This window comes from Mytilus trossulus, chromosome 13, assembly GCF_036588685.1.
Source record: "Mytilus trossulus isolate FHL-02 chromosome 13, PNRI_Mtr1.1.1.hap1, whole genome shotgun sequence".
Taxonomy (NCBI): Eukaryota; Metazoa; Mollusca; class Bivalvia; order Mytilida; family Mytilidae; genus Mytilus; species Mytilus trossulus.
In genome coordinates, this window is record NC_086385.1 from 27,059,920 (window position 1) to 27,087,816 (window position 27,897).

The 27,897-nt window shown below is 33.4% G+C and overlaps 1 protein-coding gene across 1 annotated transcript; it reads left to right on the forward strand.

Annotated features, from left to right (window-relative positions):
- Positions 1-806: 806 nt before the first annotated feature.
- Positions 807-27,897, forward strand: LOC134694884 (fibropellin-1-like). Its single transcript, XM_063555988.1, has 6 exons — positions 807-1,289; positions 2,611-2,698; positions 5,783-5,890; positions 12,845-12,952; positions 17,004-17,105; positions 25,334-27,897. The coding sequence occupies exons 1-6, from the start codon at positions 984-986 to the stop codon at positions 25,345-25,347; spliced, it is 726 nt and encodes a 241-aa protein (XP_063412058.1). The 5' UTR covers positions 807-983; the 3' UTR covers positions 25,348-27,897.

Below are 27,897 nucleotides of genomic sequence, written 5' to 3' on the forward strand. Positions count from 1 at the left end.
CTTTATGGGAAATTAAAAAATAATTGTCAGTCTGAGGAATATTTAAATTGCAATAATTTTATACATAGACAGTTACTCTCAAAATTTAGACTAAGTGATCATTCCCTAGGCATTGAATTAGGAAGGTACAGAAACATTCCAAGAGCACAAAGATTATGTAAAAAATGTGAAGTCTTAGATGACGAATATCATTTCTTTTTGTATTGTGACATTAACATATCTTTGCGTTCTTATCTTTTTGTTTATCTAAAAGACGATGTACCATTATTTCAGCATCTTGATGCATTCAATAAACTTAAACACATTCTAAACCCCATCCCTGAACTTGTGTGTCATATTGGAGTCTTCATTAAACAGTCTTTAGAACTGAGGGAGTCAGACCCGTGGCAGGCAAGGTTATGATGGTGTTTTTTACATACATTTATAATTGAACTCTAATGTTCTATTTTTCCATATATTGTATTGTATTATTTTGTATTTCATTGTATTACATTGTATTTCATTGTATAGTATAAAATTATTGTTTCATTATATTGCTTGACCCTCATGGGTGTAATTTTGCAATAAAGATATTATATATAAAACAAGAATTCAGATCAAACAAATGCATTCTGTTTATTATTGAATTTCTGTAATCATCGTTAATGTCTCATAACATACATTAGCTTAACAAATCAAATTCCTGGAAATATTGAAACGGTTGGTCTATAAATAACAATGAACAGTAGTTTCAGCTAAACTATTCCTATTGGTTAAAAACAAGTCACGAAAACTTCAATATCGTATTTAGTATTACTGTCGTCAAATTGAACATGCCTTATATTTAAAAAAAAACCCGGATAAAACAAGGCATCTACATTTTACAGCGCAATGACACAGTTGTAGTCAATACAACTTCGTCTAATCAACAGAACACATGTATTCTTGATAAAATTCCGCGTGAAGCAATAGTTCTAGATAATTACATTGAATTGAGGGATACAATGTTGTTGAGAGTATCTGAAATTTTCATTTCGCTGTTGATTATAAACATTAGTGAGGGAGTTCTACAAAGCATAACTGGTAGTTCGTTCACTCAAAACAAATCTAGTGACTCTCATGTTATCTTGGCCTATAACAATGTTGGTCCATTGATGTGTGTTAGTGACTGTATGATGTACAAGGAATGCAACGCAGTGAATTTTAACAGAAATAAACTAGAATGTGAATTGCTTGTCGTTTCCTATCCGGGTGACAGTATTACTGATATGAACGGTTCTTATTACACAGAGATAGGTGGTTGGAAAAAGGTAGGCATTTTTAATTAATGATTCTTGTCTTTTTTTAAAATATTCTTTGTTTACCATTTTTATAGGATATGAAGGCATTTTACGAATTATAAAAATATTGAATTCTTGTTGTGGTAGCATTGTCACGTGGACGTGAGAACGTGGAACGTTTGCTAGCACTGAAGGCTAAATTGTAGTCTGTGGGTTTTTTTTTCATTTTTTTTTTTATTGTTTTTGTTTTGATATCTACCATTTTTTCTCTATTCTCTATTCTTTTTGTCTTTTTTTCTAAATACGTGTTCCCCCTTTGCTATGCAATTTTAACGATTATCCTCTATTCAGTAAATAGTTATCTAAAGTACCAGGATTATAATTTTATACGCCAGACGCGCGTTTCGTCTACATAAGACTCATCAGTGACGCTCAGATCAAAATAGTTAAAAAGCCAAATAAATACAAAGTTGAAGAGCACTGAGGATCCAAAATTCCAAAAAAGTTGTGCCAAATATGGCTAAGGTAATCTACTCCTGGGGTAAGAAAACCCTTAGTTTTTCGAAAAATTCAAAGTTTTGTAAACAGAAAATTTATAAAAATGACCATATAATTGATATTCATGTCAACACCGAAGTGCTGACTACTGGGCTGGTGATACCCTCGGGGACGAAACGTCCACCAGCAGTGGCATCGACCCAGTGGTGTAAATAGTTATCAAAAGTACCAGGATTATAATTTTATACGCCAGACGCGCGTTTCGTCTACATAAGACTCATCAGTGACGCTCAGATAAAAATAGTTAAAAAGCCAAATAAATACAAAGTTGCAGAGCATTGAGGATCCAAAATTCCAAAAAAAGTTGTGCCAAATATGGCTTAGGTAATCTACTCCTGGGGTAAGAAAACCCTTAGTTTTTAGAAAAATTCAAAGTTTTGTAAACAGAATATTTATAAAAATAACCATATAATTGATATTCATGTCAACACCGAAGTGCTGACTACTGGACTGGTGATACCCTCGGGGACGAAACGTCCACCAGCAGTGGCATCGACCCAGTGGTGTAAATAGTTATCAAAAGTACCAGGATTATAATTTTATACGCCAGACGCGCGTTTCGTCTACACAAGACTCATCAGTGACGCTCAGATCAGAATAGTTACATTTTTCAGTAAACCCAATCCACACCACTTTTATATATAACGTATATACCGGATTTGTATTCGGATAAGGTTTTTGCTTATATATGTACATTGTATTTTTTACATTAAATTTGAATTTGTATTACAGTGTATATGAACTATCTTTGACGGTCATTCCCTAGTGCAGAAAATATTTTTTGTATTTATAGGATAAAGATGAATGCACCCCAAACCCATGTGAAGTTGGACAACAATGTATCCTGGCCATGTTCAATAATCATATCTGCCTAGAATTTGGTAAGTGATTAGATAATGTCTTGGAAGTTCTTCAAGTACCTTCAATTTCTCTTATAAGAGGATCTGGTTTGGGGATCCTTCATTTTTATATCCTTTATTTTTATAAAGGTCATTTTTCTCAATTTATTATACTTTTTGGCCCAATTGACCTTAGACTTTAACCTATCATTTTCATCTAAGTATGTACAAAAGTATTACCGTAGGAATTTCCATTTAGGCCTTACGGTACAATGGACGTTACTTTAGACTTTAACCTATGATTTACACATAGTATGTAAAACAATATTGCCGTAGGGAATGATTGACAGACTTTAAAAGATTGGGTTTATGGGGCATTGAACAGGTAGACTCTTTAATAGATATAGGAAGATGTGGTGTGAGTGCCAATGAGACAACTCTCCATCCAAATAACAATTTAAAAATTAAACCATTATAGGTTAAAGTACGGCCTTCAACACGGAGCCTTGGCTCACACCGAACAACAAGCTATAAACCTACAATTAAACCTGAGTGTGTTGGAGACAAACCATTAGTTGTTCCACCTGGACCGTTTGGTCTGATGGAGCTTACACCTTTACTTATAATTTGAAAAACTAAGGCTTTTTCACCTCAGGCATAGATCACCTTAGCTGTATTTGAAAAAAACTTTTAGGAATTTTGGTCCTCAATGCTCTTCAACTTCGTACTTTATTTGGCCTTTTTAACTTTTTGGGATTCGAGCGTCACTGATGTGTCTTTTGTAGACGAAACGCGCGTCTGGCGTATATACTGAATTTAGTCCTGGTATCTATGATGAGTTTATTTGCACCTAGTATATAAAACGGTCAAAATTAACTATTGCTGGCTGGCCAAACTAAGAGATTTTTTTACGTGGGACATAATACCAGAGGTAGAGGTAGGCATATAGTCTCTTAAATGGCTCACATAACTTATACTCATTTATGTAATAGGCTTTTTTCAAGGCAATATCTACCTCTACCTCTGGTATAATGACCTACGTGTAGAATATCTTAGTTTGGCTAACCAGCAATACTTAATTTGTGATATATAACCCTCTCCACCACACTATACTGACAATTTCGTACGAGTCTAGGGTATAAGTGCTATGTGCCAATTTGAGGCCATGTATACCACTACCTCTTGTATAATTTCCTCGTGAAGAATTTCTTAGTTTGGCCAGCCGGCAATGGTTAATTTTGACTGTGTGATTTACCGAGATAACTCCCTCCCCAACCCTATGATGACAAACTCGGAGGTGTCTGGACCAAAAGGCTCAGGAGAGAAAAACTCATGGTTTGTCTTCACTATTCGTCCAAACTTAGGTTTAAACTTAGGTTTAAAAAGCACAAGATGCCTCCCCATCTCCGATCTTTCAAAGTCTGTCAAAAAGTCCCTACGGCAATACTTTTTTTACAAACTAGATCAAAAGGCCCAGGTGGGACAACTCATGGTTTGTCTTCATCAGAGGCCAAACTTAGGTCGAAAGAGTCTTAAAAGCCTACATCTCACTCCACCCCCAATAATCAACTAACATTTTTGAGCATAGAATATATATACATGATAACGAAATTGCGTATTCTAACCCAGAGTATCAGTACGTATGGTTTCTAATAACTATTTCTTTCGAGAAAAAACCCCACGTGCTAGTCCGGGATTACTCTGACGTCCAACGGCTGTTTTGCAAGTCAAGCTGGGGCCGTGGGACGTCAGAGCTCGTCCCATATCAAAAAATGGATATTTGCCCACCCAAAATAGATGCGCTGCTTCGTCGATTCTGGTGCCCACTGAAGGCCTGGGAATTATATAAATCGGGCATTAATCTGTTCATTTTTCATTTATCTCTTCATTTATGTAAGTTTTACCTACCTGCCAACCTGTGTTTTTCCATATTTCAACAGTTTTCACACAGATCCATCGATTTCGGCATTTTGAGCCTGTAGAATGTTTGATTTAAGTGACTTTAGGAAATCCTTTAACTTTGTTATGTTTTATGAGACCAAAATAATTGTCAGCATAAAAGATGTCCTCATGAACCTGGTGCGTTACTTTTCAGAAGAAAATACGAAACTTTCTTATACGTTTCATGCCACAGAGTAACACATTGAAATTCGACTGTTAATTAATCTATATATAACACATCAACCACGAGTACAAATAGTTTCAATAATGAGTAGATGCATGTGACTAATTGAAAGCATCCAGGAAACAAAATATGAAGATATGAAAGATGAAATAAATGCATCCCAGATTATAAAGCGAACTGAGTGCTTATACTTATATTGCGATTGGACTGTGCAATAGACTACCGGTATTTTCATATAAACGACTTTTGACTACGGGGTTTATATTTTTCAACAGGTTACCTACTTTGTGGTAGGACATCCTGGTACTCGGTCAAATATGAGCAACATAAAGGACTTAAATCAAGCTTTCAATCGGTACAATTTCAGGGACAGAAATTCTGATTTTTTTTTCTATTCACGACAAAGTCTTCAGATAACATTAAAATGTTCCCACCAAATTGTTTTGAGTTTACTTCTTTTGTTTATTCCTGCCTGACCGAGTACCAGGATGTCCTACATGTACCACAGAGTAGGTAACCTGTCAAACATATAATTTGGAGTCCGGCAAAAGTTGGAAATATGACAATAGTCTATTTACCTTAGACATGCACCCGGTTTGTAGAAACTGGAAATTGCAAAAAGATTACATTATTGGGACTTTCTGTATTAAACACGAAGAAAAAATACATTTCAAAGTCATAAATGAAATAGTCAAGCATTTTAAAAAATGTAAAACATCACTTATTCTATTTACAGTCAATTGTGTCAAATCAAAAGCAAAAAAACAACAAAAAAAAGAAAGAAAAACCTGCAATGTTTTTAGATAACGAATCAGCGTTGAGTTCACATGTTGCCATCCTTTTTGAAGAAAGCAACTTGTTTGTTTAGAGACAAGTATCTCTGAAATAATCTTTTTGGTGGCGCTTTTTATCTTTTTTTTTTGGGGGGGGGGGGGGGGGGGGAATCTGAAACCTTTAGATGTATTCGTTTGAAGAGCCCAATATTTTTTCTTTTATTTTAGATGCACCTTGCGACGTTAACCCTTGTCAAAACAATGGTGTATGCAGAAACAAAGTCAACGATTACAGATGTATTTGCCCAGAAGGTTACTATGGCGATCATTGTGAATGTAAGCAACTCTTAGGCCGTGTTCACACCAAACGCCGTGTACAGTAAACATGTTTACAATTAGTTTACCGTAATATACACTGGTTTTACATTACATTTGTTCACATCTATACACCTTGTTAAGCTACCTGTACATAAGATTTGTTCACACTTGTAAACTATATGTCATTTAAATGTTAAATACGTAGAACTGAATTCAAAGTTTTCGGACATTTTTTCTAGCGGTTAGAGAACGATCATTTGACTTCAAAAGGGGGGATGGAAATATTCCGATCCCCAATTTGATAATTAAAAAATCTGTTCATACAGATGATAAAAAAAATATTCTGAATCAAGAGTTTCTCCATACATTATAGTGGTTAATACTGAAAAAAGTATTTGTTCACCAGCATCGAACAAAAACCGGAATAAAAACGTACGCGCGGAAAAAAAATCTGACTCAGATAAAAAATAACTGTCCCCCTTTTTTGAGTTAAGATATTGCTACTTTATGACAGCCATTTTTATGTAGTAGTTTGAATAAACTAGTGATGTCTCGATTACGCATCAAAAAACGTTAGCTGCAGCAGCGTGCCAAGTTACAGCCGAAAAGATATTAGGGATCACTACATTTTTATCTTTTCTGTTTGTTTCAAATGGTATTTCTTCTCCAAGGAGTATTTGGTTAAGGAATAGGGTAACGTTTTTATTTTATTTCAAGTGTTATTTTATGGATCTGAGATACTAGACAAACATATCATTTACCTCACACTTTTTTTAGTCATGCATTTATGCGTGAATCGTTGTTTGAGAAAAGACCAGTCGCGAATATTTCTGTGTACGTCAAGTCGATTTGGGAAGACCTTTTCAAATGAATTAGGCAGCAACTATTTATTTCATTTTTTTGGAGGGGGAGCGGGGGGGGGGGGGGAGGGGGTCGAGGGGTAGGGGGCGTGGGCTATAGATCTTTTCACGAAAAAATTTGATGAAAAGTCGAAATCAAATTTAGCATTGTATAAAGTGGCAACTGAGGGTGAAAGAAACAAAAAAAAAATCATGGCCAAAAACTGGAAACATTTTTTTTTTAAACAAATCAACGGCCCACCACCACCCCACTCCCCTGCCTTTATGTTTTGTTTTCAACTATATTAGAACCCCCCCCCCCCCCCCCCCCCCACCCCCACCCCGAAAGTCAATTATGGGTTCGGCAATGATGCTGCTTAGAGTCTTGATCAGGGGTTAATAAAGTACGTTAAAAAAATTTAACAAAAAAAATATCTGTAAAATTAAGACAACAATTTCTGTAAAGAACTATACTAAAAATTATCAAAAATATCAATTTTACTCAAAAATAGTTTCCTCCTTAAATATATACACGATACAACTAATGTCCTCAATGCCTAGTTTTGTGTACACTTAACCTAAACAAGGCCTACATTGACTATCGACTGTGTGTAGATAAAACATGATTTAAACTACATGTAAACATTGAGTTTTATCAATGGGAACGCAATTGTGTTTAGTTTACGTGTGAGTTACACTAACACAACACCTAATTTAGGCCAATGTGAACACGGCCTTAGACTAGTTAAAATATTTTTGTTGCACTGAAATGGGATTGACCAATGACATATCATCACGAAGGGCAAAATAAACGAAAAGACAAAAGACATTAAGAGAAATTGCAGTTTATGAGGGTCTGAATGGTGTTCGCATTGTCATAGAGCGTTGTATATTAAATATCAAAGGAACAACAATAGATTTGCATACTATTGACGTAACTAAAGTTTGACTAAGGCCGTGTTCACACCAAACGCCATGTACAGTAAACATGTTTACATTTGGATTGTAACGTACACTAGTTTCACATTAAATTTGTTCACATCTGTACACCTTGTTTAGCTACCTGTACACAAGATTTGTTCACACTTGTAAACTATATGTCATTTAAATGTTCATAACGTAGAACCGAAATTCAGATTTTCGAAAAACTTTTCTAGCAGTAAGGGAACGACCATTTGACCTCAAATAAAAAGGGGGGATGGCTTTTTCAACAATTTGATTTAAAAACATCGGGTCACCCAGATGATTAGAAAGAACATATATTCTGAATCCAAAGTTTCCCCATACATTATAGTGTTAAATATTGAATTGGTACATCGAAAAAAACAACCTAATTAAAACTTTCGCGAGAAAAAAAATCAGAACACCCCCCTCTCTTTCCTTTTTTTTTTTTTTTAAAGTAAAGTGGTTGCTACTTTTAGAAAGTCATTTTGGGTGATTTGCAGAAGTTTAAAGATGTCTCGATTACGCATTAAAAACGTAGGCTCGCAAACAGCGTGCTAACAGACGAAGAAAACGAGTTGCGATGTTAAGGATCACTACATTTCTATCTTGTCTGTTTTTTTCAAATGGTATTTATTCTCCGAGGAGTATTTGAAAAAGGGAGGGGGAAATGTTTTTTTTTTTTATTTCTAATTGTATTCCAACGGATCTGAAATACTACACACAATTAACCTCACCCTTTTTTCAGTAATACAATTATGAGTGAATCGTTGTTTGAGTATAAAGACCAGTGGCAAATATTTCTGTCTGTGTGAACGTCCAATCGATTTGGGAAGACCTTTTCAAATGAATTATGTGATCGGCAATGATGATGGATGAGTCTTGATTAGGGGTTAATAAGGCTCACAGTGTGGGAACGGAACTGTACGGTTTTCTAATATTTTGGTCATTCGGGAGACTGTCAAGCGGTGCTCCGACATTCGAAAAATAACAAGTTGCTTGATGGAAACTTTGACGAACTCTTATGTTCCTATATAACGTTTCTGCTTCAAGTTTTGATAGCTAAAACATTCTTTATGTAAATATGAACCAATAAAATAATAAGAAAGATATATGCATCAAAACGTTTTCCTTAGAATGGTGGAGCTCCGTGTAAAACGATCAAAATTGTCACACAACAGCGATCAAAAATGTCAAATAAACATCGACAAATCATTGTTTGCTACCTGGATTTTCACATGTACCTTTTCTGATATATAGTCTTACCTGTCTGAAAGTTTCAAAGCCATTGTCCCAGTAGAAATCCAAATATATTCATTTTATCCATGTCGGATATTTTTATTGACTGTACAATCGCTCGCAAGTTGACTGTAATATCACTCGGAGCCTTCCTGTACAATCACTCGGAGTTTTCTTTTCATCGTTTGGCCAACTAGACTACTCCGAAAGGAGGGTAACCTACTTAACCTTCTTATGACTTCACGGTCCAGCTAGCAAGCAAGCTAGTCAATGCATTTTGCTGTAATAGTTTCTCGTTGCATATGACTAATTATAACTCTTAAGTAGATAATGCTAAACTTCTTCTGCCACATTCATGATCAATTTATGTTTTCCATGATACATATGAATATATGTCTGGTATGATTTTTCTCTCCTTTTTCTGTTACGTTTTTTGGTATTGTTATCGATCTTTGTTTTAACCTAAATTACACACTCAAAAGTGTTAATGATTTTTGAACGTTTTATTTGAATGGCTGCAGCCTGCATTAGCGGATCTGGTATGCGGGGAGAGGGAGTTTTTGGTGGTTGAAGCCTATTTTTTTTTTGATTTTTATGGTGTTCCGTAGTGTGGATCCCCCTTTGTAGACAGGCGGGATCTGCATTTGGTCTGATGTCGTCAATGATAGTATGATGATCCGATTATTTATCTGATTTTTATAGTTTGGTCTTGTGCTGTGATAGTTTTAGGGAGAAATAAGCGCACACAAACATCTTTACTCTTGCCAAATTCTTTATGTACCTGTTTTAAGTCAAGAGCTCGTAGTTCAGTGGTTGTAGTTGGTTCGTGTCTGTCATATATGTTTTTTCGTAAATTGTTTTATTATGAATTAGGCCGTCAGTTAAATTCGGAAGGTATTGATTCTTATTTTTCTTTGCAAACAATGATTTTTCGATGTTTATTTGACATTTTTGATCGCTGTTGTGTGACAATTTTGATCGTTTTACAAGGAGCTCCACCATTCTAAGGAAAACGTTTTGATGCATATATCTTTCTTATTATTTTATTGGTTCATATTTACATAAAGAATGTTTTAGCTATCAAAACTTGAAGCAGAAACGTTATATAGGAACATAAGAGTTCGTCAAAGTTTCCATCAAGCAACTTGTTATTTTTCGAATGTCGGAGCACCGCTTGACAGTCTCCCGAATGACCAAAATATTAGAAAACCGTACAGTTCCGTTCCCACACTGTGAGGCTACGTTAAGTGTTTTTATAACAAATAAATATAGCAAGTTTAGACAAATATTTCTGTACAGAACTTTATTAATAAGTGTTATAAGTATCAATTTTATAAAAAAAAATGTTTGTTTTTTAAATATACATTGGGAAATTAAAGTTATGAATGCCTAGTTTTGTGTACACTTAATCTACACAAGGCCTACATCACTATTGACTGCATGTAGACAAAACATGATTTAAACTACATGTAATCATTGAGTTTTATCAATGGGAACGTAATAATGTTTAGTTTATGTGTGACTTACACTAACACAACAACGATTTAGGTCAATTTGAACACGGGGACAAGTTTAATTCAGGTTAACATGGAAAAGTTCCATCATTAGGCAACCAAATTCAGCTTTGTATTTTGATGTTAAATGTTTGAAGAGAATAATTTTGAACAACTTTATCTTATGAAATTGGATTGACTCATGATAGATCACTACGAAGGACAAAATAAATAACAAAAAGACAAAAGACATTAAGAATGTTCGCTTGTCATGTTTTGGAAATTTTGTCAGATTTTCGGAATCCTCTGGTTTTATCCATTTGAATGCCTTAAAAAATTTGCCCATTGACCCCAATTTTTTCTTTTAAAAATCTTTTAGATGTATTATTATAAGCTTTCAGTTAAAGTCTTATAAAATCGTTGTTATTTTTAATAGTTTTTGAGAAGATAAACTTGTCAATGATAAAGCTATGAAAAGTCAAGAGAGAATATTTTCACATCAAAATTGTGTGAATTTTGTTGGTGCTATTTTGGTTCCTTTATCAATTCCCTATCAATATATACTATTATCGGTAATTCGTATATTTTCCCTTTGATCTTACTGCCTAATATTTTCGAGTATCAACGTATCACTGAAAATATTAGGCAATACATTGTGTGACGTCATAATTACCGATAAACATAATAATAGGCAGTTTCGTTTTTGATACTGACTATATCATGTGGAATTGATACTGACTATATATCATGTGGAATATCTAAACTCGCCTTAACGGGCTCGTCTAGATATTCCACATGATGTAGTCAGTATCAAAAACGAAACTACCTATTATTCTATATGTGTTATGAAAAGCTTGTTATTTTGAAACTGAGTAGCAAACTTCCTTTAGAGTAATTACAGTTTATGAGGGTCTGGATAGGGTAAACATAATAGAGAATAATGTTCAAAAAGGACAGAATAAAGGGCAGAAAATTTAAAGGATAGAGAAAAATAGGCAAAAAAACAAAATAAAGAATAGAGAATAATGGGGTGCTTAAATGTAAAGAATACAGAATAAAGGAATAAAAAATATAGAAATTGGCTTAAAGAATAAATCAATCGTGTTTTCAAAAACCTTACAAGGATTAGGACACATCCAACAAATTAGTGCAAAGACATTATAAATAGTTTGACAAAAAGTATTACATTGTGCAGTGCAAAAAAATCATCTACACGCACGACTGTTACAGTTCATATATATATATATATTTTTTTATTAATTTGTAAAAAAACAAAATCAATGACAGTTACGATCAAGACAATATTTAGGGATCTTACTATAGTTTTATAACCTTTAAGATTAAGTTTATTGAAAGAACCAATAAGTGTATATGTATCGTATCTAAGTTTACGGGCTCTATAAACATCATATAGATGTACATGATGATAGATAATGTTTATTGAAGCGTCAATAAGACACGACTTTGAGAACGAGTTGGGAAATAGACAAACCATAGAAGTCGAGAGAACATCATGATCCAAAAAAGGAATAAAGTAGAACGACAGACGAGCGTTTTGATCTATACGAGACTCATCAGTGGCACTCGAATCAAAATAAAAGGAATGCAAAATAAAAATCGAAAAGCCTGGATATAAAAATTAATAAGGAGGTGTATCAATGAAACAACTATCCACCAGATTTCAAAAGAAGTAAATATATAAATATAAGCAGTTATGGGCAACTTTACGACATTCGATAGCCAATTTAAGTCGTATATTTTTAGATAAACCATATTCTAAAAAGAAAGAAAAAAAGCAGAACAAGTAGAACGGACTATTATTTGCTTGGAATTATTTGACCTAGCCGCATTTAAGAAAAAAAGGCAGATAACAAACGAAGAGTCTTTAAAAAACGCCATGTCAAAAACGGAATACAACAAAAATACCGAGCAAGACATAAGTCCACAGAACATAGAAAACTAAAGATTGAGCAATGATAAACTCGGGGTGAACTCATGTGCTGCGGGAAGGTGAGCAGTCTCTGTTCCACAAATGCTACCCGTCATGTTGCTAATCATAGTTCATCGACTTTTAACATTCAAGTTAATTTTAAGGTTGTAAAATTTTAACCCTTCAAATCAAAAATCCTTATTATACACTTCCAAACGGATCAAGTTGGTAAAAAAACCAGATATGCAATATTCAATTTTTTTATATTTTTTTACTTTTCATTTTTATTTCTATTTTCACAGCTTAGCAATATTTTTTATTTCGGTTTGTTATTACAATTTTCTTTACTAAATGGAAAATTGATTTTTAACCTTATCAGTTTAAAACTAAGTTTATAATATTATCAAGTGTTTTGGTCCTTTTAAAATCCTTGATATCATATCATATCATGACACGATTTTGAAATCGAGGCAAATAATTCCGATATTATTAATTGTAACTTGAAATAAATTCAATTTCTATTTTCCAGACACTCCATGCACCAATAGGATGTGTGGCTATCATGGGTATTGTGTAGTTTCTGGATCTGGCTGGAATTGCAATTGCCAGGCCGGTTATTATGGAACTAACTGTGAAAGTAAGTAGAGATATTACCGAACTCAGTCTTAGTGCAAATCTCATTAAGCATCAGTCAGTGGTAATTAAAACACGACAAACACAAATCCGCTCAAGTTTACATTATCTTTAGTTTAAAATGTATAATGGTGCACGAAGATACTATTTGTTTCCTTTTCCTGTTCTGTTTTTTCATGATATAATTTAGTTGAAATGTACTAGAAATTAACAATTAAGGGGAACTAAGGGAGTAACAATTTAACTTCACATGAACATACCTTGGGTTCGAATCAGTATCACCCAATTTGTTTCTTCTGATTTTCAACATTAATAGAGTGTTTTGGTCAGTTTTACATCCCAAGATTTTTCCAGAAATCTCTTGGAGTTCACTATATTAATTGCATGAAAAAATATTTTAACTAACCGCCTTTTTAGAACAAAGAGGCGGAAAATAAACGATTGGGCTTTCAACATTTTGAAAGAATAAAAATCAACGCCATGGCAAAAACGGAATACGACAAAAATACCGAGCAAGTCTAAAAAAACATAGAAAACTAAAGGTGGAGTAATAAGAACCTCGGGATGAACTCACGTGCTGCGGGTAGGTGAGCAGTACCTGCTCCACAAATTAAATGCTACCCGTCATGTTTCTCATCAAAGTTCATCGACTTGTAAAACTCAAGTAATTTTTAAGGTTGTAAAATGTTAACCCTTTAAATAAAAAATCCATATTATATATTATCTGTTAACCAAGCTTTGTTCTTTACCTATAAATAAATAAAATAAAATTTTAGAGGATTGCAACACAATTTCATATTACAGTCCTAAGTATGAAATTGTCCAAATTATAATGGCATATTGTTATTCTAAACTGTTTCCAAAAATTGATCGCCCTGAAGATCATAATAAACATTTTATTAAAATAAAGTATGTCAATAAAGGTTTTGCTTTTGTAAATATTGCCGGTATTTGTAACGACCATTCTGTTAAAGACCAAATTCCTGGATATTTTGATAATACTGAACTCCCTCTCATTTGTTATATTTACAAGAAATCTACCCGAAAATATGTGTTTAATTATAGCCAATTGTGTAAAGATGTAAATATCACTGAAAATACACCTATGTCGTGTAATTGCAGTAATTCAGAATACACCTATGGCCCAATTTCCCATGTTATAACAGGAGACCTTAACATCGTTCGTGACCGAGAGTTAAAATCATTTCTCAGTAAAGGACCTAAATATCGTCCCCCGTCAACTATTAACTGGAATGAGTGTCGTAATATCATCCACGACTCACTCCGTGCCTACTGTTTGAAATGGGTAAAACGGGAAAAAGCTGACAAAAAATCTTTGGACTCTTTTTTTAATTCAGTAATGAAGATAGTTGATATTCGAATACAATATTTTAAAGAACATTTTACTCTTAACAAAAACTATAAAAACCCTATTTCGCGTATCAAAAATAAACTGACAGAACTAGCCAAGGAATTTGTTTTTGTCCCGGCTGATAAAGCTGCTAATAATATCATTATTGTTTGACGTACATTTTATATAGAGGTTCTGCAAAAGGAAATCACGAATTCACCAACATTCCAAATGACTTCCTTTTCAGAAAAAGACACCTGTAACAAACATAAACTTTTAGCTACTTCTTTACAAGCAGAACCAAACACAATGAAAGTCCCAACTATGTACTGGCTTCCGAAGCTGCACAAAAAACCTTACAAATATAGATTTATTTCATCTACTAGCCATTGTTCAACTACTAAATTGTCTGTTTTACTTACTAGTACACTTGGTACAATAAAAAACCTGATAATAAATTGTTCAAATAAGGCCTTTGAAAATAGTGGAATTAATTACTTTTGAAGTGTCAAAAACTCGTTGGAAGTACTTGATAAATTGCATGCATATATTGGTGATTTTGAATCTGTTCAAAGTTTTGATTTTTCTACCCTATATACCACTTTGCCTCATATTCTTATTAAGAAAAAATTCACATCCCTAATTAACTGGGCATTTAAAAAGTCGGAATGCGAGTACATATGTTCAAACTCTTTTAGATCATTTTTTAGTAGCAATAAACAAAAGTCAATTGGACATGCTTTGATACTATTTATGCGCTTGAATTTTTACTTGATAACATTTTTGTTCGCTTTGGAGATTCCGTATATCGTCAAGTTATTGGAATTCCAATGGGGACTAACTGTGCACCACTTATTGCGGACCTGTTTTTGTATTGTTATGAGTTACAATTTATGACTAAAATTAGCAAAGACCCATCAAAACAGCATTTGATACAAAAATTTAACAATACTTTTAGATATTTGGATGATATATTGGCTCTCAATAATGACGACTTCAGTATGTATACTAAAGAAATTTATCCTGTAGAACTTACTTTGAATAAAGCTAATGATAATAATGATCACTGCCCTTTCCTCGATCTTGATATCTATATCATAAACGGGAAGCTTAATACAAAAATTTATGATAAAAGAGATGATTTTTCAGTACCTATTGTTAATTATCCATTTTTAGATGGTGACGTTCCCTTGTCACCATCTTATGGTGTTTATATATCTCAACTTGTACGATTCGCTCGTGTATGTAACAACGTATTAGATTTTAGCGAGAGAAATTTATGTATTACTGAAAAATTATTACACCAGGGTTTTCGATATCACAAACTGGTCAAAACATTTACTAAATTTTATCACCGGTATAAGGAAATAATTCGTAAATATAACTCAACATGCAGACATCTTATACGTTCATGTATTTCACATCCAATTTTTTATGGAAATATTCTTTATAAAGCACAAAAATGTCAGTATTCTCCTCAGAAACTAACAAAACCTTTAAATAGACTTATAAGAAGGGGATATAGTTACGATACTGTTGTCAGGTCATTAAAGATTGCATATTTTGGCTTTAATATTGATTCACTGATAGGGTATTTGCATCGGAACTAAACACATTTATTTCTAAAAAAAACAGTTGTTGGCATGACACGGGTTATTTTCTTCTCATATATTTTATGATAGTATGATACTAAACCCCTAATGGGAGGTATTGTGCCTGATATTCATATGATGAAGACATAATCCTTCAATCAGTTTAATTGAGGTCTGGAGCTGGCATGTCAGTTAACTGCTAGTAGTCTGTTGTTATTTATGTATTATTGTCATTTTATTTATTTTCTTTTGTTACATCTTTTGACATCGGACTCGGACTTCTCTTGAACTGAATTTTAATGTGTGTATTGTTATTCTTTTACTTTTCTACATTGGCTAGAGGTATAGGGGGAGGGTTGAGATCTCATAAACATGTTTAACCCCGCCGCAATTTTGCGCCTGTCCCAAGTCAGGAGCCTCTGGCCTTTGTTAGTCTTGTATGATTTTAAATTTAAGTTTCTTGTGTATAATTCGGAGTTTAGTATGACGTCCATTATCTCTGTACTATTATGCATATTTTTAGGGGCCAGCTGAAGGACACCTACGGGTGCGGGAATTCTCGCTACATTGAAGACCCATTGGTTGCCTTCGGCTGTTATCTGCTCTATGGTCGGGTGGTTGTCGCTTTGCATATTCACCATTTCCTTTCTCAATTTTATTCCAAATAATTATTAAGGTGGTACCAAACACATTGACTAAATTTATTTGGCTCGTTTAATTTTCATAAAATTATGACGATATATTTACTTTGACCCTTTGACAAAAATAAAAAAAAATAAAAAATTCGAACACACACTTTATCGGAAAAATTTCATTGAATATATATAGGGATTTGACAAACATTAATTTTGATCATTGAGTAGCTTTATATTTTTTGAACAATAGAACGTGATTATTTAAAACGTTCAGCTGAATTTTACAGAGTTATCTCCCTGTATTGTTATGACAGTACTTGATATCAAGTCATGACACGATTTTACAACACACAATCTTTCATCCGTTCTTAGAAAAAAATCATTTGTCGTCGTTTGGGTTTTGAAACGGAGGCAAAGACTTAAGATATTATTAATTGTAACTTGAAAAAAATTCAATTTATATTTTATTATTTATAGGTTGCACCGATGGGAACTGTAACTATCGAGGGTCTTGTGTAGTTTATCGATATGGCTGGTATTGCAATTGTCTGACCCGTTTTTATGGAACTTACTGTGAATGTAAGTAGAGATTTTACCTAACTTAGTCTTCGTGCACATCTCATTAAGCATCAGTCAGTGGTTAAAACACGACAAACACAAATCCGCTCAAGTTTACATTAATCTTTAGTTTAAAATGTATAATGGTGCACGAATATAGTATTCGGTTTTTTTCCTGTTCTGGTACCGGTGTTTCATGATATAATTTAGTTGAAATGTACTAGAAATTAACAATAAGGGAGAGCTAACTACAAGTACTACGTAATTTGCTATCGTTCTAACCAAAAGTTATCTGAGATAATTACAAGACACGCAGAAACGAAAGACCTAAGGATGAGGGAACTTCAAAATACGAATAACCTCTTCGCTCCCAATCCCGCATGTATTCGTGATTGAAACCACTATCCGTTGATTGTTCAGAAAACCCTCAATTCTTTTTTAGAATTTCCCCAGCTGATCTGTATTGAGAGCAGGGAGTTCAATCATGCAATTCGTGAAAATCTGATCTGTAAAATCAAGGTCAAATTGGTCAATGTTTTGTCAGAAGTCTGTAAAAACGGCGGCAGACCTGGCTCCTCAATAATAATTCCCGGTAAGACAACCAAGGCACATATATAAATCAAAAATCTACCACGCCCCCTTTCCATGCCATCAATCAATACATAGTTTAATATAAATGATCAGCATCAGTTACAGTATCAAGAGTCAACTAATTTGCATATAATTTGCATATGTTTGATTTTCCAGAATATATCTTGGCTGTCGAATTCTAATTTTCAACATTTAAAGAGTGTTTTGGTCAGTTTAACAAACCCTAAAAAAATTCCAGAAATCTGTTGGAGTCTCACCAGTCAGTAAAAGTTTATTTTGGGAGAAAATTTAGGTGACATTGAGAATGGTAGAAGGTAGAATGTACCGTGTTGACACATTTCTTTATATGCAAAATCATACGTATTTTGCCTCTTATCACCCACTTTTCTTTTCATAGAAGACTTCAATAGTTCATTAAAAGGACACTACCAAACTTTAAGAAGATTCTTCATTTTTCTTTACGATTTGAGTTCCAAATATATAATATCAAAGCTAAATATACAGTAAAAATCTGAGTCACCCTTTTCCCGCCATTTAATTTTTTTTTTATCTCAAAATAGTTGTCCATAACCTATCAATATTTCAAGCTTATTTTGTTCCTGAACTGATGCTCTTCTGACTTATAATATCAATTATAAAGTATAATATATTTTTTTAATTTCACCTAACTACATCATTAAGGGATAACACTCGAATGACAATCCGAACAATAGAAGGTACCGGGTTGAATCTTGTCGCAGTATTAATATTTGGTATCTTACATTTTTTGCAAAAACGAAAACCTAGTATGTTCATACCAAGAAATTTCCTCCTTTGAAATTCTAAAACTCAGCCAATTACGTTCGTAATTTATACTTATACATAGACTACTTTTGACTCCAGATTATTAATTTTTCTTTTTCTGTGGTAGGACATCCTCATCCTCGGTCAAGTAAGAGCAACTAAAATAAGTAAAATCAAACATATAATCGATGTAACTTTAAGGGAAAGTTTACTGTTTTCCGATGATTTTCTCGTGTAAAGAAAATATAAAGCAGTTAATTTCCACAAAGTTGTATCGATTGAAAGCTTCATTTTGCTTCTTTACGTTGCTCTTACTTGGCTTGGTACCAGGATGTCGTACCTCTGAGTAGGTAACCTGTCGAAAAAATATAAACTTCGGAGACAAAAGTCGGAAATATGTAAATGGTCGTACTACACGGCCATGTTCAGAGTGATATCCAGTGAACGAAAACAAAAGAAAATTCACTCTTCTTATGATAGAGTCAAGAAAGTCAATAATAAAACAATACCGGTGATGATATTGATCAAAAGTTTTTTCTAAATAATGATTGTACATTTTAAAGAAATTATTTGTTAAACTGTGTAATTAGAAATGTACATACACATACACGATGTTTCATGTTTAGTATTTATCGAGATAATTGCTTGAGAAGCTTGCGAAATTGAAATTTAAAAACTGCCAATCATTGCTGCATATTGATAAAAAAAAATGGAAAAAATCATGTACATACAAAATTCAAGTCACCAATTTTATGAGTGTTCCAAAAAGTCCTTAGTATGTTACATGTCCCAAATAATGCTTATTTTTTTCACACCTAAGTTATCGAGCACACCGATCTGCTTTTGACACATGTATATGCAATAGAGAACTATTGTTTTTCGTGAATATAAACATTTAAAAGTGTTTCTAGATGTGTGCAGGTGAAAAAATGAAAGATGACTTTTTTTTATAAAGCAGGGGCCGTATGCATAAAACATCTTAACTTAAGTATTCCTTAAACTTAGATTTCACTAAGAATTTCCTTAGTTAAATCGAATTCTTAAATGATATGCATAAACTTACTTAAGTCTTCACTTAACTAAGGAATACTTAAATCGGAACCTTTCTCTGGTTACCGTATGATATTAGCTCATCACATGTACTTATCCATGTAAAAGTTTGTTTTGATTATTTAAATTTCTTGATCAATGCAATCTTTTATTTTAAAGAGCTGGGGTTAAATTGATATAGGTATGTAAAACAATTCAATAGAACGTAACATAGTTTAATGATGAATTGGCGCATACAAGACAATGCTTTTTATGGTTGATGTTTTGACGGATGAGCATTGGAAGAAAAATATTTCGGTAATCCAAAACTTTCCTCTACTTAATCTTTAGTTATCTTTCATGGTTGTGATATTTTCTGGGGACAACGATATGTTTTAAACTCTAACAAAACATAATCAAGGTTTCAGTGGTGTAGCACAAGACTGAGTGCAGCACAAGACTGAGTGTAGCATTGTAAGCATGTGCTAACAATTAATTTTACAAATCACTTTTTTCAATAAAATGTTCACTTATCGTTCAGCTTATTATGCTTTGCCATCTCCCTTTCCAGACCCCTTGCTTATATTTGCTTATGGTTTAAAAAAATCTATTTTGATGTGAAATTAACATTTTAATTTTTATCACTTCCCTTTAACAACAAAGAAAGGGGGAGGGTAGAATTTTTTTCAGAAATCCATATATAAAATAAAGTATTTTTCAAAAGTCCTACAATAACCGACGAATTCCATGGGGGACTTCTGACTGCCGTAACAGTGATTCTAAACAATCTAAGAGGTCATCTAACTGATTGTCTCAACAAAATGGAAGTCCATGCTCCCCCTCCCCTGATGAAAGAAATCCACCTCTGGGTAGGTCTTAAAACTTTTCGATTTTGTTCCTGTAAGTGATTTTTTTTTAGGATATGCCCTACATCTTTAGAATAAAACTGAATTGAAAATTCAAATGACACCCTCCTCCCCCCCCCCCCCCCCCCCCCCCCCCCCCAAAAAAAAAGGCACCCCAACACGTATCTAAAATGTGGTTTTGTAAGCTCTCTTCATTCCTTGTTTCGGTTTTAACTAACGGTTACAATTGATACCGCGCGGTGTATTTTAACAATTAAAAAAAACCCGTGCACATACATAGTAAACAAAAGAAAAATACATTGTAGTACCATGACTTAGGCCGTGTTCACATTGACCTAAACTCGGTGTTATGTTAGTGTAACTCACACATAAACTAAACATAATTACGTTCCCATTGATAAAACTCAATGTTTACATGTAGTTTAAATCATGTTTTGCCTACATGCAGTCGATAGTCGATGTAGGCCTTGTGTAGGTTCAGTGTACACAAAACTAGGCATGCCGAACTGTAATTTTTCCATTTATACGTAAAAAAAGAAACGATTTTTATATAAAATTGATACTTATAACACTTATTAATAAAGTTCTTTACAGAAATATTTTTCTAAACTTGATATATTTATTTGTTATAAAACACTTTACGTAGCCTTATTAGACATTTGCGGAAACTAGATCTACACCTAGGATTACACCTTAGACTTACGATTACAGTTAAAAAAAACAAGGGGTCATCTCAAAATGAAACAAACAAAACATAGTAAAATGATTTTTTTTATTATGTAAATAAGTCTTTACGGCGGCAAACGTAGGCAGCGCATATGGTCACAATTCTCCGATAGCGTGTTCAACCTTAACTCTATAGAGGGTTATCAGTCTGTTGAACTTTCTACACTTTCCCTGCATATTTCGGTGTTTTGTAACAATGTGCTGTCTAGTATAAGCAGTCAGTACTGGATGTCTGTGGATAAATGTTGTCGCCCAGCAAAAATAGCTCATCCGGGAAAGGTATTTGTTGTCCAATATTTCGCATCAACATATATTGCTGAACATCTTTTTGATGTCCAAGAAATCCCACTTCGACATAACATATCCTGCCTTCGTTCGATATATAAACAACTTGAGTATGAACGCAATTATATTATCTGTGTCCCGATTATTATTGTTCCTGTGGTTCTGTTATCGGCAGATAAATTTCAGTTGAAGTTCCGTCAAAAGTCCCTACTGCAAAAGTTTTCCACACCCACCTTGTAAGTCCTGCCATTCATCCAAAGAAGGCCAATGGATGAAACGACTATATGTTTCTTCAAAAATAGGTATACATGCATAAATTTCATCTTTAATAGTCGAAACACTAACGTCAAATATTACAGAAAGCATGTGATATGATGGATACTATCGTAACCATAGCATAAAAAGAAGTATTCTGTTTCTTGGAGAAAGCGTATGATTTCGACCGGTTCTCTGTCTGAAAAGAACGTTCACATCGGCCACAATATGGAGCAAAGTTTCAGGAGTTTCATCTTTTACTTCAAAGAAAGAATATCAGTTGCAAGCGAAATCGTGAAAACGTCTCTCCCCTTTCAAAAGTGCACATAATTTCCTATTATATAGTTCTTTCCCCGATTGTTAAAGATTAATCTGGCGGTGGTTTAACTAGCCGAAAGGGTCAGAACTTGCTGACGAATAAATTTTATAGCATCTGGTGGATGCTGCATCAAGGTAGGTAATGCTACCATGGCTACCATGGATAATATGTGATGTTCATCTAAAACGAAAATAGGCCGTTAGTTTTCTCGTTTGAAATGTTTTACATTGTCATTTAGGGGGCCTTTTATAACTATGCGGCATATGCTTTGCTCATGGATTAAGGCCTTACGAATACCTATAGTTGTTAATTTCTGTTCACTTTGATCTCGTGTGGGGAGTTGTCGCATTGGCAATCATACCACATCTCCTTTGTTCCCATATATATATGTACATGTATTGGGTGTTTGTTAACAGTTTTGTTTGTAGCTTTTACCATTGACCCCTTGCAATCAAAGTTTTCATTTTGCGGATAACCTCATGTTTAGACGAAGGCTACATTGTAAGTGTTCTCTATGGTACAATTATAAAAAAAAAGTTCAACATTAAAAAAACATCATAAAAGAGATAGCATTGGTTTGAAACGACAGTTTGTATTTACACTTTGAGACGACAAAAGTGTTAATGTTACCTGTAAGTGTAATCGTAATCCTAATCGTAGGTGTATGACAGTTTTCGCAAATGTCTATTAGCCCCTTATCAAGACTCATCCATCATCTTTGCCGAACACATAATTTATTAGAAAAGGTCTTCCCATATCGACTGGACGTACACACTTGACAGAAATATTTGCCACTGGTATTTTTTCAAACAACGATTCACTCATTAATGCATTACTGAAAAAGGGTGAGGTTACTTGTTGGTTTGTGTAGAATCTCAGATCCGTTAAAATACAATTAGAAATAAAAAAAAAATATCACCCTCTTCTTTTGCCAAAGAAAAACTCGTAGAAAAAATATCATTTGAAACAAACAGAAAAGATAGAAATGTACTGATCCTTTAAATCGCAATTCTTTTTCTCTGTCTATAAGCAAGCAGATGCAGCCTTTTTTTATGCGTAGTCGAGACATCTTTAAACTACTGCAAATCATCCAGAATTACTTTCTTAAAGGAGCAAACACTTAACTTTAAAAACAAAGGGGGGGGGGGGGGGGTCTGAGTCCGAATTTTTTCTCGCGCGAAAGTTAATATTTATTCCGATGATAGCAATTCAATATTTAACACTATAATGTATTGGGAAACTTTGGATTCAGAATATTTTTTCATTCTAATCATCTGTATGACCCAATTTTTTTTTTATCAAATTGTGGAAAAATCCATCCCCCCTTTTTTTTTAAAGTCAAATGGTCGTTCCCTTACTGCTAGAAAAGTTGTTCGAAAGTTTGAATTCGGTTTCTACGTAATGAACATTTAAATGACATATAGTTTACAAGTGTGAACAAATCTTATGTACAGGTAACTAAACAAGGTGTATAGATGTGGACAAATCTTATGTGAAACTAGTGTACAGTTCATTAAACCAAATGTAAACATGTTTACTGTACACGGCGTTTGGTGTGAACACGGCCTTACATGTGTGTAAAACTGAGTACTTTTCGGTATACATAACATCGAGATTGGGAAATATAATATATATAAACCCACTGTGATCTCTTGATTTGTTGATTTTACGTAATTTGAAGAAAATAACGATGATCTTTCATAGTTACTGATTATTTAGCAATAAATAAACGAATAATTTAATAATTAGTACTTTATAACTGATATATATATATTAAGCAATCAAACTGTAGGTAACATATTAATGTTCTACCAAAAACGCAAACTTCCGACTGATTTTTAACTATTTTAGAAAATTTAAGGTAGCTCTATAGGTACCTTAGACTTAAGTGTTATCTAAGGCGTTTTCTTAGTATAAGGAGTTTTATGCATACCACTTAAGTTTTGTGGGCGTGACCTAAAACAACTAAGATTTTACTTAGGAAATACTTAGTTTAAGATTTTTTATGCATACCACTTAGATAAAAAGGGCGGAGTTTCCTTATCTTAAGTGTTTACTAAGGAAAATCTTAACTTAAGTAGCTTTATGCATACGGGCCCTGGTATCTTTCTACTATTTTGTATACAATTTAAAGAAAAGGTCGTCTCGAGTTTTGTAAAAGTATGTGCGGTCTTCTCGATCTATTCACATTTTATGTTTACATCGAGATAAGGTCTGTATGATTTTGCTTAGTAAATTAATTTAAAAGTGATGCATTTCAATCGATTCCTTTGGATTTTTATCCCTGACTTTCTCTGATCTAGCTTGTACTCGTCGTTGGCCACTTAAGGAGGAAAATGATAACATTGAGTGGAAGTTTTTTTTTTTTATTTCTATTTTTACTTTTTACCAGAACGTTTTTCTGTGAATCCATAATTGACAGCGTCCTTGCTAAAATGGGACAAACATTGACATTGGTCAAGTTTTCAGTGTTTACAGGGGAAGTAATATTTTGTCACTAGATTTCACACCGTTTAAGCGACACATGTCATTATCAAATACAATGTATTTCAAACCAATAATAAAGGTTTGTGTCGGGTTTATAGAATAAAAAGGCAAGAAGTTCAGAATAAAGGGCAAATATTTTAAAGAAAAGAGAAAAATAGGCCATAACATAAAAATTGAGAACAATGAGGTGTTTAAATATTAAGATAAGAGAAAAATGACCTAAACATGTAATGAATACAGAATGAAGGACTCCTCATCTAAACCCTCAACAATGAGGAATGTTGGTGCATTCGTCACAACTCGGTCGATTCCGTTCCTTCATGGCGAGTAGCGGATGATTCACCCGGAGATTACCGATTGATTGTTAGAGATGTACTGGAACTTTTAGCTAAGAATTCTAGGCATTGAACACCCATATCAAATTTTATTTCCGTAAAAAATATAACATCTAGGACTGCACATTGTTAAAACAATGCATAGAAAAACAAACGAAAAGCTTCAAATAACTCTTACATTTCATGGCTGTAGCATACACATATTATTTATTTATAGGGTTTTTATAGCTTTGATTGAGCGCACAATTTTAAAATGAAGCGCTTCCGCCTCAAAGACAATCAGTGGTTGTCGTTTGTTGCTGTATATCATTTTTTTTTGTTCATTGTTTTTGTACATAAATCAGGCCGTTCGTTTTCTCGTTTGAATTATTTTACATTTGTCATTTCGGAGACTTCTATCGCTGCTTATGCGGTATTGGTTTTGCTCATTGTTGAAGGCCGTACGGTAACCTATAGTTGTTAATTTCTATGTCATTTGGTCTTTGGCGGAGTGTTGTCTCGTAGGCGATTATATCTTCTTATCATTACATATAAATTGTATACAGTATTCTTGTCAATCATTATATTTTACAGACATTAATGAGTGATATTGACACAACACACATTTTAGAAGATAAAAGGAAACAATTTGAATTTGTTTTGGATTATTGAAACATTTTCGTTTTGGACATTTTGATTAGTCAAGGCGTCCTTTATGAAGCACTGAGAATACGCAACCTGATTTACGATGATGGGGCATACACTTCTAAGTTGGTCCATGCCAGATAAAGCAGACAAGAAAAGAAATTAAAACTGATGTTGCTTTTAAACATTATTGTTTATATTCACTTTAAACACATTGTTATTTAAATGCCATACATGTAGCTATGTATATTGTAATACTTTGTTATAATAACAACATTACATAATCATTCACGCGTTGTCGCTTTTCTCTATAGGTTCAACGGATTGTAGAAACATCATCAATGTTCGCATGTCATGTTTTGGAAAGTTTGTCAGATTTTTGGATTTAAAAAATGCCCACTAACCCAATTTTTTCTTTTTATAAATCTTTTACATGTATGATTATAAGCCATCTGTTAAATTCTTGTAAAACCTTTGTTATTTTTTAATAGTTTTTGAAAACTTAAACTTGTCAATGATTAAGATATAAAAAATCCAGAGAACATTTTCCCGCCAAAATTTCAATGGCTAATATCTCGGAAACAAGCAAACGGACCCTATTTTTTTTCTGCTTCTTTAGTTCCTTTAATTATATACTAAGTTATAAGTCTTTTGAATAGCTTTTTATTTTGAAACAGAGTAGCGAAGCTTTTTTTTTAAAACAGAGTAGCGGAGCTTTTTTTTAAAACAGAGTAGCGAAGCTTTTTATTTTGAAAGAGAGTAGTGAACATCCTTAAATTCGGTGTTCGAACAGAGTGGCAAGATAAAAACAATGATTTTTTTATTGTGCTTAGGTTTTTCTACCAACCTTATTTTAGGTCTCGAAATTGACTATCAAAATTTGTTATTTGTTTTTTTGAAGTGAATAGTTATAAGATATTAGGTCTCATCTCCATTCTCAAATACTCGAAATAAAAAGAAATAACACAACAGAAAATACACCTTATCTACCAACCAGCTTAATGTATCGTTGGTCAATCAGTCTATGCAGTCAAACTGCTGTTTAACTTATCGGTACTTGTTTATATCCACGGGAAGGTCCATATAGATATAATAGTCGACCTTCCAATGGATAGAAACAAGTAATGATGGTACTACAAGCATGTCAACACGGAGTTAAACAGTCCGAACCACCCACGTGACAGGTGTGGTTGACTCAAATCTTAATTAACTCGGAATATAATCTCAGTTTTCCTGCCGAAAGTCGGTGATCCACCGGTAAATTCAACGCTTACGCTCAGTATTCAGATATTGATAAAAATAATGCCTACCCATATTAAAATGAACACAGAGCATGGCACGAAACAACTATTTACTCCGAAACAGCGAGAACTTATCATACATGTAGCAAGGACGACTATACCACTGTTTCGAAGTTTTGTTATCTATTATACCTAGATTTTAAAGTTGCCACTGTTTCGGAGATTTTTTATCTACTATACCGATATTTTAGAGTTAACACTGTTTCGGAGATTTATTATACCGATATCTTAGATTTCCTGTACTTGTATGCATTGCATCCTTTAAAAATACAATTTGGTTAATCTAATGATCAAAATTTTAAAAAGATGCAGAGGCTTGATTTCTCCATTAACTAAGTCAACCCCACCACCTTTACTTTCGCCTCTCTAAAGTCATGAAATCGAAACTTGTCAGTAGTTGTTGTATTTCATTTCTGCAGTTATATTGTTATTGAAGAATTGAGAGTTGATATTAAAGTTTTGATTGTTTCTGTAATATTTACATAACTTTTGTATATTGTTGAACACTATATGTTACCCTATAGAAATGACATTGGTCTTTGTGTGCATAGTTGTTGTTTTGTTATCGTACATCATCATGTCATTTTTTAAGTGTGGGGGTGGATGGGGTGGGGTGGGGTGTTTTCCTATTTTTAAAAATTCATTTTATTATTCAAAAACTTTCCTCAAATTTTCCCTAAATTTTCCTCTCTATTTTGCCTGTGAAGACCATAAAACCTTCTTCCTATATTGACAGTGTACTTTGATGTTTTTTTACCATTTGAAATTATCTAAGATATGTATTAATACGGCAGACAGATGCAGATATGTGCATGATAGTGAAAATATACCACCTATGGAGGGGGCGCTCCTATATCTTGTTTGCATAACTTTCCATTAAACTCAAATGTATCTATAATACTAAAATTACAAGGTCCAATTTGTCAGACGTCATCTCGCAAAAACGACGAATCAAAGAATACAACTTTATATATAACTAATATAGTACAAAAGTGTAGATTAAAAATTACACCACTCCAGGCCCTTTTGTTTTCCACGTAATTAATATTGCCAATAATAAAGAAGTTCCGGGTCGAGTCCGATACCGATACCAATAGCATATTCACCTGTTACCTATTACCTTAGGTAGCAATACACAGTTAGGAGTTTAGTTTCGCATTATGGCCCCTGTGGATTTTTCAAATAGGAAAGTTATTGTGAAATAAAATTCAT

Excerpts from the sequence above, each read along its gene's own strand:
- LOC134694884 (XM_063555988.1), top strand. The coding sequence starts at position 984 with ATGTTGTTGAGAGTATCTGAAATTTTCATTTCGCTGTTGATTATAAAC. Across the intron at positions 2,699-5,782 it reads TCATATCTGCCTAGAATTTG|ATGCACCTTGCGACGTTAAC; the intron begins GTAAGTGATTAG and ends CTTTTATTTTAG. Across the intron at positions 12,953-17,003 it reads TTATGGAACTAACTGTGAAA|GTTGCACCGATGGGAACTGT; the intron begins GTAAGTAGAGAT and ends TATTATTTATAG.